The following is a 14497-nucleotide window of genomic DNA, read 5'->3' on the forward strand; positions in this document are numbered from 1 at the left end:
GGTAGAAATCCCCCTGTTCGGATCTGCATCGAAGACATGTGGCGTCTGTTATCCTACCCATCTTGAGGAGACGCCTCCTATCGAAGTATGTCCTGTGTAGCACATTTAATTGGATCAGCCTCAGCCGTGACTTAATGGCCACTTCTCGGGGGTGCATCAGTATCAGCTCCCAGTCTAAGTCCTCTAATTGCCCCACTTCCGCCTCCCATACACCTCTGAGTTTCGCCAGATTTCCCAACATATTATTTGTGAGTGTTTTGTATGTGAGAGACACTGCCCGGTGTACCATCTGTTCCTGTAGGAGTCTCCCTTCTAGGGGTGAATATTCCGGTATATCCTGTAGTGATATCTTCTGCGCTTTCCAAGCTTGTATTAGCTGTAGGTGTTTGTATTGTTGTGTGTGGTGTAATCCAAACTCTGCCTGTAGCATCGCGAATGTCTTCAGCTCACCTTTCCTAATCACATCCCCAATAGTAGATATCCCTATGTCATCCCACCTTTGGAAGCCTTTCAGTTTTAGAAATTCTGTGAACCATTTGCAGTGCCATAGTGGTGTCTGACGTGTTGGTCTCTCCTCCCACCCCGTGGATCTCGTGGCCCGTGTCCATGCTCGAATCGTAATCATAGTAACGGGCAAGAGCGTTCTCCCTGCCTTCCCCCATACAGATAGTGAAGTACATTGTGTGTGGACAATTTATGTCTTTCCAATGCATACGTCGGGTGGTCCGCTGGTGCATGTAACCAGTCATTTATGGGGGTCAGGTGTTCCGCCCAGTAGTATGCCTCTAGGTTCGGCAATGAAATCCCTCCACTATATTGGTGTCGTTGGAGTGTCTGGAGTGCGATGCGTGGTTGTTTGCCTAGCCATAGGAATGATCGCAGGTCTGCGTGGATTTTGGTGATAGTGTTAGTCGGGAGCGGATAGTAATCATTTTGAAGTGCGTAGAGGAATTTGGGTAAGGTAATCATTTTATACATTGCCGCCCTTCCCAGTAGGGTGAGAGGTAACAGTCTCCATCTCGTCATGTCTTCTACTGCCTCTTTCATTATTCGTTCCACATTTTTCTGGAACGAGAGCTTCTTGTCCAGGGTGATATAGATCCCAAGGTACTGGAACCCCTCCGAAGTAGTGAGTAGACGGTCCGGTAGCGCTACTCCCTGCACTGCTCCCCGCGGCGTATACAGGACTGATTTGTGCCAGTTGATGGTGTGGCCCGCCATTGCCCCAAAGCCCTCTAACTCTCTGAACAATGTCCCTACTGAGTCCTCGGGGTTCGTAATATATAACAATACATCGTCGGCATATAATGAAACTTTTTCCTGAGTACCCCCTAACTCACTCCACGTGAAGCCATGGATCTCCGGGTTTTGTCGAATTTTGGCTGCCAATATTTCTATTGTGAGTGTGAAGAGTAGAGGGGACAGCGGGCATCCTTGTCTGGTGCCCCTCTCTACACGGAATTCGCGTGATAAGCATTCATTCACTCGTACCCGCGCCTTCGGTGCAGTGTACAGCAACCCTATCCAGTTCTGAAAGTGTGGACCAAAACCAAACCGCCGCAATACTGCCATGAGAAAGGGCCAGTGTACTGCGTCGAACGCTTTTTCAGCGTCCAAGGACAGGAACCAGTGCGGCTCCGTCCTATCTTTTACTTCTTGAAGCCAGTTGTGTGTCCGTCGGAGGTTGAGCTTTGTCGCTCTATCCGGCAAAAACCCGGATTGGTCTGTGTGTATAAGGTCTGGAACGACTGTCCGTAGGCGCGCCGCTAGAATCGTAGCCAGCACTTTCACCTCCATATTCAGAAGTGAGATGGGGCGGTACGAGGCACAATCCTCCTCCGGCTTGCCTTGTTTGTATATCGGCACTATGGTTGCCAATGCTAGATCTCGTGGGAGTCTCCCTATCTCGTAGGCTTCAACATATAGAGCCAATAGGTGACGTGTCAGCAAGTCGGCTGTTTTTTTAAAGAATTCTGCTGGGAACCTGTTGGGTCCTGGTGTTTTCCCCGTTTTTAATTTATTGATAGCTATAGTTATCTCCTCCAGTGTGATTCCCGCCTCTAGTGGGGCGCTGAGTTCTACATCTAATAATGGGATATCCACATTTTCCATATATTGTATGGCCTTGTCCACTGTCCCGAGGTCTCTGCCTCTATAGAAGTTCTCATAGTGCAATGCGAAAGCCTCTGCTATGCCCTTGTCGGTAGTTTCCAGGCCTCCCTCATCTCTCCTGATTTTTTTCACCCACCGTGCTGCTCGTTCTTTCCTGCTAAGCCATGCCAGAAGCTTGCCTGACTTGTCACCTACATCATATAGGCGGTGTAACGTTGCTAGCGATTGCGTCTTTGCCTCATTAGAGACCAGTTCTCTATACTCCCTTTGTTTGTCTTGCAACTGCCTCAGTATACCCTCCCCTTTGTTTACATGGTATTCCCTTTCTAGAGTCAGGATTTCAAGTTCTAACGCTGTTGCCTCCCTGTGCTGTTTGTTTCGCTCTTCTCTCAGTCTCCCTCTAATTCTGTCTCTCAACACAGGTTTCATGGCCTCCCAGAAGGTAATATTGGAGTCTACTGAACCCTTGTTCTCCTCTACGTACACTTTTATGTCTGCCCTCAGACCCCGTGTTATCTCAGGGGTTTGAATGTCCCATGCTGCCAAGCGCCACTCCGTCTCTCGCCTTCCGTGTTTTTCCCTAATTTCGCATATAGGGGTGAGTGATCCGATATTCCCCTTGCTTTGTACGTGAACTCATCTCCCTCCGACAGGTATTGCCTTGCAACAAAAATGTAGTCTAGCCTGGAGAAGGCTTTATGGGCCCCTGAATAAAAGGAGAACGTCTCCTGTGTCGGGTGTCGCCATCGCCATGTGTCAGTGAGTCCCATATCTGCCATGTATTTTGCCAGCGCTGTTTGCGTCCCCCCTCTGCGTGTTGCTCCTGAACGATCTAATTCTTCCGACATGACGTCATTGAAGTCCCCCCCCACTATTTGCATCGTGTCCGCCGTTTCCAGTAGAATGGATGCCACCTCTCTGAGTGTGCGTGATTGGAGTTTTGGCGGGGCATATACTGAGATAACTGTCATGCTTAGTCTATTCCACGTCCCCTGTATTCCCACGTATGTACCTTGTGGATCGCTCCATGTGCGTGTTACGTTAAAGGGGTGCGTTTTGTTAATTAGTATTGCGACTCCCCTGGCGCCCGACGTGTAGCCCGCGTGAGTCAAGACTTTGTATCTCCCCCTCGCTATGAATGTACATTTTCCCGCCCTAAGGTGCGTTTCCTGCAGGAGGATAAGGTCCGGGGCGACCCTCTTGATGTATGAGGACCTTGAGTAATTCTTAAATTGTTTTCCGTTAATTTTTTATTTCAAAAAGATTTTATTAATGTGCATTATGTGTGAGAGTCTATTACAGACATTTTGTAGAGAAATGTTGTGCCTGTGTTCCATGGAACATACATAAAAAAGTTTATTTAAGTACAAAATGGGACCTCAAATGGGAGAGGGGTCACAGAGATTATTTGAAGCAATATTAGTGAGCTGATGTTGTGTTACAATATTGAAAACATACATCACTATCCCTGAATATTAGATGTAAACACCTGTAGAATTTACACGAGTGTGCCCGTGCACACTCAATGACCTGGACAGAGAGGGCACGAAAGAACTGAAATTGGATCATAAATTCAGAGCTGTTTGTAAAAGGGCCCCCCAAATATAGTTTCGCTGAGGGCCCCCAAAATCCTTAAGATGTCCCTGCCAATAAGCGCTGCTCTTGAATAGATGAATTCGAAAATAATAATGGCAAAACCATAGGAAGCATATGATACGAGAATAAAGTAGAGGATAAAAGAAAAAACATACCATCCTAAAAGTTTCAGCCAAGTATTTGCAATAAAAATATTACATAAAAAATATATATAACATATTAATTGGTACGCCCTCGCAGCCAGGTATAATTAGAACAGGTTTGAAAACCATTTTATATTTTAATTCACAACACAGAATTCTTATTGACACAAGAGAAGGATATAATTGGCTTTGAAGCACTGTAACCCTAAGACATAGTTTAAACCCATGAGGAGCACTGAAACAAATCAAAGATTAAAGAATGGTAAGAAAAAAGCATTGCGCACTTCTGTTTAGGAGGAGTTGTACATGTGATATTGAAAAATACTCTTGCTCACAGTGCAAGAGAGCCTATGGCTGAAATGGGCTCATCCATTGCCTTGTACTATATGCTGTGATAGGCAGAAGCAAAATGTGAATGATAGAATAACAGACCAGTGGATGAAGAGGGCTTACCCAAATCCCCTATGTGTTTGTATTTTTTTATTTATGATTTTTTTTTAGTACACGAGGCTAACTGTACAGCTATAGCTGCGTCTGGAGAAGACCTAATATGATGGGTACAAGAAAATGGCAGGAGAATCAACAGTCAAAAGACAAGGCAATTTTAAACCCCAGATTCATATACAGATCAGCTACGGGAACTGTTAAGACATTTCAACCCCTCAGTGCCAGGGATGTTTGGCCAAGAGCCACAAAGGTGTTATCATAGGAATATTTGAACTGGTTGAATGGTCGTGTGTCATCATAACAGCGAGCAAACAGTGGTTCACATGTGCATTGATTTATATGACTTAAAGCACTTTAGATAGGTAGACACACATTCACTATCAAACATTTTGGATTTGTTGGTCCCAGAGTGTGGGCAGAGTTGTTGTCCAATGTGCTCCTATCCTCCATGTATACCTAAATCTATCGTCACTTAGAAGGACACTATTGATACATATCAACATGCCAAGTATTGCAAACTACGTATATTCTTTCCATTTGTGCTGCTAGTGGTATTTATTTATTTATTTATTTATAAAGTTTTTTATAGTGCGAACAGGATCCCGAAGGATATCAGAGCGCTTTACAAAAACAATAGAAGGATTGGCGATGTTTCCGTGAATGCTGCTTTCAACACCCTTAAGCACAAGTAAACGTTTGAGAATTACCTTGACAGATATAAAACAAACAAAGCAGCATGCAGTAGTACTTAAAATATTCTGAAGCAGAGAAAGACTGGTCTGAGAATATAGAAGGGTGGTCGAAATGGTGACCTGGTGAACCCAGTGGCAGAATTGTGACTAGGTGAATGGCTTCCATGGATGAAGCCAGCTGAGACTGTACCAACCCTATGGTTCCTCTGTTTCTAAACAACATGAGGTAACAGTAAAGATGACAGACAAGGCATTTTTGGTGACATTCATCAATCTTTAAATGTGGCCTTCTATTCCTGTTTCATGAGCACACCTTGAAAATGGCCAGCACATATGAAAGAAACCCATTATCTTAAAGCATAGCTAGACTTTTGAATATATTAAATAGAGAAGCTGTAGAAAATAATGTAGATTGCCTTAGGTAAACAGCTGTAGAAAATTCCTGTTTAAATAATACACTGAAGCCATACCTTAATCTTGCAGGAGTTGCCTGCAGGCAATCCAGTTGACGTGTTGTGATATGTTGGTTCTCCTATATTACTTTAAATAGCGCTAACATAAATATATTTTGCAATGACAATTATTCACCATAAAACACTCAACAATCCTCTTGCTCCATAAGTGATATGTTGATTACAGTAGAGGGCACTAACCTTGGGGGAAGATGTTTTAAGTTTCTTTCAATAGGATGTTTGGAATGCTTTACAAGAATCCATTCTCTCATCTTCACCGTGGGGCATGTAGTCATGTGTTAGGCTCCGGAACTCCAATTTTGCAATAGCAAAGAGTGAGTTAGTCTAGATATCAATCATATAAATACACAAACCATCTATTTTTCAGATCTCGCAGGCTAAGATGAAAAATGCAAGTCTTGCCATGGACATCCACTGTAAAGAAATGGATCTCAATACCTTGAAGCAAAGGTGATTCTTTTGTTTTTCTTGTGTGTGTTAGAGAATTGTTGGAGATATGGTACAAGATGGAATCACAGATAATTGAATTTAATTCAACTGCAGCTCGTCTGCAGAAATGTAAGTGTGATATAATGTTGATCAGGGATCATGATCTAACAATGAGCTCTTTATCGGGGTGGTTTCCAAAGTTTGGATGTCATCGGCAAAAAAGAAATGCATGTCTGGAGGTGTATGATGTTTGATCTTTTGAGAAGTGGTACTGCCTACAAGAGGAAGGTAAACTCCATCAAGGGCAGAAGTTGTCTGTTGGAAGAGATGTTCTTGATTGGGAACTTGTCTGGTAAAACAAGATGAACTCTAATAGGAGAAGCTGCTATCTAGCTATTCTATGGAGGAAGATGACCTATAAAAAGAAATAGCTTTACAAAAAAACACCTCAGCAGAGAATATTCTACATCCAAATGTATCGTTGACATAAGAATGGCCATAAAATAAAAGTGATACAATTAAATGTAATGGCATATAACCACCAACTCCCAAATTAACCCTACTCATGGTCATCACCTTGGACCTAACAGGTACATCCAACTCAGAACCCTGTCTCCAGCATAGAACCTAACCCGAGCAAGGAACCTAATCTTACTTTATTCATCAAACACTAAATTTAAATGTTCATATATGTTGTATGTTTTGCATTTATTTATGTTATGTTATTGTAACAGCAGAAAGATTACATTTGTTGAAGCAACCATTCTCCTAAGTTAGGCCTGACTGCTTGTGTCAGCTAACAAGGGTTGAGCTTGACCTTTACTGGAACCTATTCTGTGTTGATGGCCTTATTACTAGTGGTAGGTGCATACTTACCCCTACCAATAACCCACTTTCCAGCAAGTGGAAAGAGAGCATAAACCCAGATTGAGCGCCAGATAAACCTCATCAAAGTTCGCAGGGTCTACCCATTTACAATGGCCTTCCCCCAACAATCACCAACCACAATTCATGCAGCTCTTCAACTGAAGCCACTGTATATCCCTACATTGCCTTACAGCATCCGGAACTGCTGTTCCAAGCAATGAACAAAACAACCTGCTGTTAAGAAAATAAAATGCCCTTTAGTTATCAATCATTGCTGGGCGGTTTCCCAATTCTGCCACTGATGACTGCAGGTTTATAGTGCTTGCCAACAGGAGAGGGTGTGTTGATGTGGTACTTGGCAGAGTTCTCCACAGAGCTTATGGCTTCACCTAATGAATGCTGGCCCCGCCCATTAGCTAGTTTTTGGGGCTTCTGTGTCGCTTTTGCAATATTGCCCAATATTCAAGTTTTAAGCAACAGTTCTGTTTTCAATGTGTACTTTAAAAGTGGTTGCAGTTCAGCTAGCAGAATTAACTTTTTTTCCCCATGCCCTCAATTAATTTGTGCAATTGCCACAAAATTGCGGAAAAATATTTTAGCAAGGAGTTGATGTTGATCTAATCTATGCTAATGTCTTTGTACAATTAAAGGAAGGTCCCAGTGGCGTAACAAAACATGAGGGGGCCCCTCTGCCAATAATGCTGAAGGGGCACCTCTCATTCACATCAGATGGGGCTGAGGGGTGCCCATCCAGTATGTGTAAGCCTGGGGTCCCTCCTGCACCGCAGGGGCCTTTGTAATGTCCCTGGAAGGTGTATAGCTTTCTGTACGGCACTGGGGGTCATTGGGGAGATTGAGGGCCAGAAGTACAACCAGCAATTTTGCGACTCGCAAATTGCGTCACAAAACTGGATGTACAACTCTGTGTTTTCAACACTGTTTGCGATTCCCAATGGGGGTCGCAAATTGCAAGGCTCATAAATATTAATGAGCGTCTCGCAATTTGCGAGCCCATTGGGAATGGCAGGCCCTCCCAGGTATGGTGGCGTGCTGGGCTCAGCAGACCACCATGTCTAGTTCTGCTTTTAAATAAAGCAGTTTTTTTTAATGCAGCCCGTTTTCCTTAAAGGAAAACAGGATGCATTTATTTTATTTTTTTAAATTAACGTTTTCGTTTCATTTTTTAAGGGTAGGTAGTTGGGACCAGTATCTGCCCTTCAAAAATATTTTCAAAGCCTGTCACAAAGGGACCCCTTCCCATTTGCGACTCCATTACCACTCCCTTGAAGAGGGTGGTAATTTGCGAGTGTTTTGCAACCGCAATTGCGGTTGCAAAACATTCGTACATGGGTTATAGAGTCGCTATTTGGAATCGATTGCCCCTTCCAAATAACGAGTCTCGAAACACTTTTTTGTGAGTCGCAATTCATTTGCGACTTGCAAAATTGTGTTGGTACATTGCCATACCAATGTTAGCATGTGCAAACGGGTCGCTAACCCTTTTGCGCATTCTAAAATTGGTCGTACATCTGGCCCTAAGTGGGCGATTGCCCAGAGTCACATGATGTTGAGTTGAACTGAGCGGCCGCCGAGGATCGAACCATGAGCCCCACACTCCACAATCAGCTACTCTGGCCGCTGCACCGCCCCTCTTACTCAAGTCCTGCCTGACTTCTACCTTAAAAATGGACCTGGGTGGAAAGGGCTAAAAAGGGTTAAAAATCCTTCTTTATAGTCCTTTTCCTTGCCTCTAACCCAAGAAACTTTTAAAATCTTTCTGATTTTCATTTATTTAGAGTACAATTCTGCTTGCGCTTCTTAGAGTTGTTAGTTTTAGATTCATGAGCATTTTTCTTGTTGCAAAGTAACCAAAAAATGGCACGTCGAGTGTGCACTTCTCCATAAATATCTTGTCTTTCGGTGCCTCTCAACAAGAAAATAAAATTCGAGAGAGTAACAGAATAACATAGTTCAAGACAGCCAAGATACAGAAGAAAACCAGTGCTCAAAAACTAAAGTAACTTTGTGTCTTAACTAGTCAGCGCTTCTATTTTCGAGAGTATTGCTTTGTACAATGGAGCAGTCAGGTAATTCCTGTAAACGGAATCATGCCTCAGAAGATATAATGCACAGGGCCTATTGACCCCTACTGCATGCTGTCAGAAACACGAACTGAGATCCTGCATGGTAGTTTAAATCTTATTTTACTAAAAAAAAAATCTGGTATTTGTAAATGCAGAATTTTAAAATCACTTCTCTAAACAGAAATTCATTCTTAAATAATTATTGCTGCTCAATTTCCTGGTGTGAATTGGCAAGATTTTGTTTTTAATAAATTAACACTGAATTCACAAAACGAGAACTCGCAACTTACGTCCACTCTAGGTCCGCCATTTATGTGTGAGTAAAGCACGTCTGAGCCACAAAAGGTAGATTAAGATCAGTATCTGTTTGTAATGTTTGCCAATTGTGCCTCAGTCACATTTGCATAAATCACACATGATGCCAGATGGATTTAGCGTGACAATTCTTCTTTATTCTGACACATATGACGCTTCCTGTCTATATTGGTTTTCATTCAACCCTTCTTACCTTCTGCTCAGGCTATCACCCTGCTTCACCATGGAACAGCCATCATTTCTCTTCCCATCAATCTAGGGAAGTTCAGAACTCTGAGCCTTAAAGATTGGCGTGGGGTGGGTGGCAGTCAGGCCCTGAGGGATGTGGATGTTGGCAGGTGTATGCTTGTCATCTCTTATCTTTATTATTCATGAGCTGTATTTATACTTATTATGCATGTTTAATATAAATTCACAAGTCACGAGTCGGGCACCTGGTGTCAGTCTCAGTGTCTGTCTAGGCCACCACAGTCCACCTCACAAGTTAATGCACTTTGACATTGTTTGCACATTTATAGCTCTGCGTGATTTAAGTGTCATCTTGGCTGATACCAGTTGTAAAGGATGTTATTATGTCCCATGATTTGTTATGCCATGGGCCGCTTCTTGTGCAATGGTCATCAGTTTGGCTGATTAACTAATTTGGCAGCCTTCTGATGCACTGATTGACTCTGGTCTTGTGTTCTTTTTTAGCATATATTATACGCACTTTCAACTGGTTTTATGGTTTGATATTCTCTTGATGCCCTCACTGGTACCGGTATGTTGAGATTTAACTGTAAATGCAAACATAATATGCTGTTTTAACTGTTGTGTGGTTATATTTTAACTGCAATAAACCTGAAACTTACTTAAGTTTATGCTGCTTCAAGGTTCTCTCTAACAGAGCACTTTAAAGTACTCAAGTTTGCTTAAAAAATATGATTAGATTGTTTAGAATCCTTCTCTGTATTCAGCTTCAAATTTCTATCTCTCATTAAGGAAAACAAAGTGTCCAGGGTCTCACAGGGTTAGGTTAGAAGGCCCTGGTTACAGCAACAGGGTATCTTGATAGCACATCGAGGGCTCTCGGCACACACAGATACCTATAGTCTACATCTCCAGAATAGCCTCTGCAATTTCCATCTATCATGAGAGGACTGTGGCTCTAAGGGAATCAGTTTCTGGATTGTGCTCCACTGCCTTTGCGTAGAGTGTTCTTCAGAGATGCAAAGTCTTTTGCTAAGTGGCACCAGTGTTTGGAGTGCAATGCCAGCCTTCCCGTCACCTAATTGAGTGAAGCACATGTGAGTCCAGAGCATGATGCTCAGTGGGCTCATGAGCATGGAAAGATGAGCCTGAGGCACAAATCATGGCAACATCAGTTACCCAGGTAACCGAGATCAAGATACTAGTGAAGCTGCAAGACTGCAGGGCGGAATCCATGATTTACAAGGAAAAGACTAGATATCAAGCGTTTTCCTGCTCTGGCCCCCATCCGCTGCTTTAGAGCAAAGCTCAAAATCCTTCTTTTCAAGCTGTACTTTGAGAAAATGGTGTTCACTCAGTTAAAGGACACATCAGAAGATCTCCATCTTAAAACTGCTGCAGCACTGCTCCTCTGACTGATTGTCAAAATCAAAAGTAAATACTGGGCACTTTGTATCCCAATTGAACTAGGATAACAAAGGCCATTTGTATAGAAAAAACTGTTCCAAAAGTAGTCATTCCGCAGAGCCTCCACTACTACAAGGGCTATCCAATTCAGTTGCCCTCCTATCACAATCAGTGTGCCTGACAGAGCTGCTTATCACCACCTTCTTCTTCTATTTCTGCTGTTGGTGACCTGCAGCCCTCTTTCACTCTGATGCGGGCTGTTTCCATCCTTAGCGCCTTGACGCCCTTGTGCAAAGCTTCGCTTTACAAGATGATCTTCCATTCATTCATTTCTATTCTATACCAACATCCTCTCCTGCCTTTCAAAGAGTTTTTGAATGCCACTTTACTTACTGTACGGTGGTCCATTGCTTTACAGCCAGGTTTGTTCTCTAATAAATCCACTTAAATACATAAATATAATTGTACACACTTATTAGAAAATGTTTCCAGATTAATTGAGCACAGGAATTTCACTATAGGAAGCTCCTAACTGGTGATCCACCTCCTCTGTGAAAAAAGTTTATTTTCCCAGGTGTCGTTCCCTCTGTGATACCCCTTACCCCGAGGGACTCTCCAAAACCAGAGAATGGTTTTCTGGCCTCTACCCCCCCCCCCCATATTGTTTAACTTTTTCCCCCACTGCACCTCTCATCTGCACCCATGCCATGGCCCTCTCTGTCTCTTTGTTACTGGTCTTGTTGGCATTCCGACCTTGTTTCCTGGTTCACAGCTCACCTCCTTTATCTGTCCTCCGATCAGTTCCCGTTATGAACACCTTTATTACACTCTCTACGGGGTGTCATGTTATGTTGGTGGTAGCAATTTTATTTCAATTGGTTGCTTGCCTCCTGTTATTATCTTCACAAGAGATGTTCACATCTGCCCCCCTTCTCTGGCTTCTTTATGCCTCCTGCACGCTTGGATATTGGGGTGGGGGAGGGGCCTCTCCTCTCTTTTCATTATGTCTACCATCATATATAGGTGATCACAATTTTGATAGTCCTCTGTGTGGAATGTGTCAAGGAAGGATCTATTGCAACAAACAAGGCAGTAATGGAAGGAATGCTGCAATATATCTCAGCAACTGGCAGTCACTTATCACCGCATTCCAGTCCATCGTTTGTCGCCCAGAACGTCACTCTAGACAGAGACCAGCCATATGCAACTCAATCTTCCTCCAGCTCCAAAAGAACAATCCAGCCAAACTGAGAAGCCAGTGCCCCTTCAGACAGGAGCACAGCCAAACCAAGGCAGGTTTCAGACTATTTATATCTCATCAGTGATGTATAGCTGGAGTCCTTTGACTCTGGCTACAAGTAACGGAGATTAATGCAAACATTCTGCCCATCATTTTTTTTGTTTTCTTGTAAGTTAGAGACTTTATATGGGACAAGTTCTGCATGAAACCTAATCTACATGTACATTTGTCTGTTGTGTGTTATTTAGCAAACAGCTTGTCATATTTTCAAGTTATGTAGCTCTCATGCTTTTATGGACTTTGCTGTTTATTTGTATCATTTTCGTTCTTGTTTCTTGTTTGTATATTTTTGTTAATTCGATGCCTAATATTTTGAAGGGGATAGAGTTTACTTTTGATGTTCAAAACTCTATATTGATTGTTCAGAAATCAGGGGATGACAGGATCCGTTTTCATCCACACAAAACGTTTTGTGCTCCTATATTGTCACTGTGGTGCGCAAAAGTGTTGTTTGTGGGCGCAAGTTACAGATCTTGATTTTTGTTTGTATGTCACTATATCGTGGTCCAAGTATTCACCTATAAAAAATATTGCATTAACAATACTGACTTCCATTATATCACCAAGGTAAATAGATATAAGTAGGTAAGTATGGATTTACTACCCTTATCTGCCCAGCTACCTGTCTTGATGATACAGTGGATGCTATATTTCTGTAGGTTGATGTTTTGATAGCAAAAGTAGTGACTCCTCCCCTCCAACCTGATTCTTAGAGGCATTGGTAACCAACTCCTGCAAATGGGACTTAAACCCCTGTTAAATCTGCATATATGGTAGATTCTCTGCTGTTGTAAGAGTTAGGTTTAGGTGATGTAAAGGGGGGGGGGGTTGAAGGATGGCCATTGCAAAGCTGGTAAACACCTACAAAGTGATAGCTTTGGTGTTTGCATGTTTTACTAATACTACCAATCGATAGTTCATGTCATATATTCAGGTCCCCATTTAGATAACACTGGAAGTGAAAAATAGTGTAATGTGTGCAGCAAGTGGATTTCTATGTGTATAATGAGAACTAAAACCGACAAAAAAGCATAATAATGCCACATGCCTTCAGATCACCCACTGTGGGCACCCCTCAGGAGTCAGTGTAGGGCACCCCTCAGGAGTCAGTGTAGGGGCACCCCTCAGGAGTCAGTGTAGTGGCACCCCTCAGGAGTCAGTGTAGGGCACCCCTCAGGAGTCAGTGTAGGGGCACCCCTCAGGAGTCAGTGTAGTGGCACCCCTCAGGAGTCAGTGTAGGGGCACCCCTCAGGAGTCAGTGTAGGAACATCCCTCAGGAGTCAGTGTAGGGGCACCCCTCAGGAGTCAGTGTAGGGGCACCCCTCAGGAGTCAGTGTAGGGGCACCCCTCAGGAGTCAGTGTAGGGGCACCCCTCAGGAGTCAGTGTAGGGGCACCCCTCAGGAGTCAGTGTAGTGGCACCCCTCAGGAGTCAGTGTAGGGCACCCCTCAGGAGTCAGTGTAGGGGCACCCCTCAGGAGTCAGTGTAGTGGCACCCCTCAGGAGTCAGTGTAGGGGCACCCCTCAGGAGTCAGTGTAGGAACATCCCTCAGGAGTCAGTGTAGGGGCACCCCTCAGGAGTCAGTGTAGGGGCACCCCTCAGGAGTCAGTGTAGGGGCACCCCTCAGGAGTCAGTGTAGGGGCACCCCTCAGGAGTCAGTGTAGGAACATCCCTCAGGAGTCAGTGTAGGGGCACCCCTCAGGAGTCAGTGTAGGAACATCCCTCAGGAGTCAGTGTAGGGGCACCTCTCAGGAGTCAGTGTAGTGGCACCCCTCAGGAGTCAGTGTAGGGGCACCCCTCAGGAGTCAGTGTAGGGGCACCCCTCAGGAGTCAGTGTAGGAACATCCCTCAGGAGTCAGTGTAGGGGCACCCCTCAGGAGTCAGTGTAGTGGCACCCCTCAGGAGTCAGTGTAGGGGCACCCCTCAGGAGTCAGTGTAGGGGCACCCCTCAGGAGTCAGTGTAGGAACATCCCTCAGGAGTCAGTGTAGGGGCACCCCTCAGGAGTCAGTGCAGGAACATCCCTCAGGAGTTAGAGTAGGGGCACCCCTCGGGAGTCAGTTTAGTGGCACCCCTCAGGAGTCAGTGTAGGGGCACCCCTCAGGAGTCAGTGTAGGGGCACCCCTCAGGAGTCAGTGTAGTGGCACCCCTCAGGAGTCAGTGTAGGGACATCCCTCAGGAGTCAGTGTAGGGACATCCCTCAGGAGTCAGTGTAGGGACATCCCTCAGGAGTCAGTGTAGGGACATCCCTCAGGAGTCAGTGTAGGGTAGTTGGAATATTTATGGAATTTTTAACATAGAGTTTCCTGAATACTCCTGAGAATTGGTATCAATCGTCTAAACCGTGGAGTGATATTGAAAACTGTTACAAATGGTAGGAGGAAACCTATGATATGTAGGTTCAGGGACGTAACTTTGGGAGGAGTAGGTGTTTTTGGTTTGACAC

The 14497-nt window shown here is 44.1% G+C and overlaps 1 protein-coding gene across 1 annotated transcript in view; it reads left to right on the forward strand.

Moving 5' to 3' along the window:
- Positions 1 to 14497, forward strand: part of KRT222 (keratin 222) — a 222264-nt gene that overhangs the window by 50213 nt on the left and 157554 nt on the right. The window contains exon 3 of the mRNA XM_086924213.1: positions 5831 to 5913. Within this exon, the coding sequence (XP_086780339.1) occupies positions 5831 to 5913 (83 nt within the window). The remainder of the gene's footprint in view (positions 1 to 5830; positions 5914 to 14497) is intronic.

Source organism: Lissotriton vulgaris, chromosome 5 (assembly GCF_964263255.1).
Source record: "Lissotriton vulgaris chromosome 5, aLisVul1.2, whole genome shotgun sequence".
NCBI lineage: Eukaryota > Metazoa > Chordata > Amphibia > Caudata > Salamandridae > Lissotriton > Lissotriton vulgaris.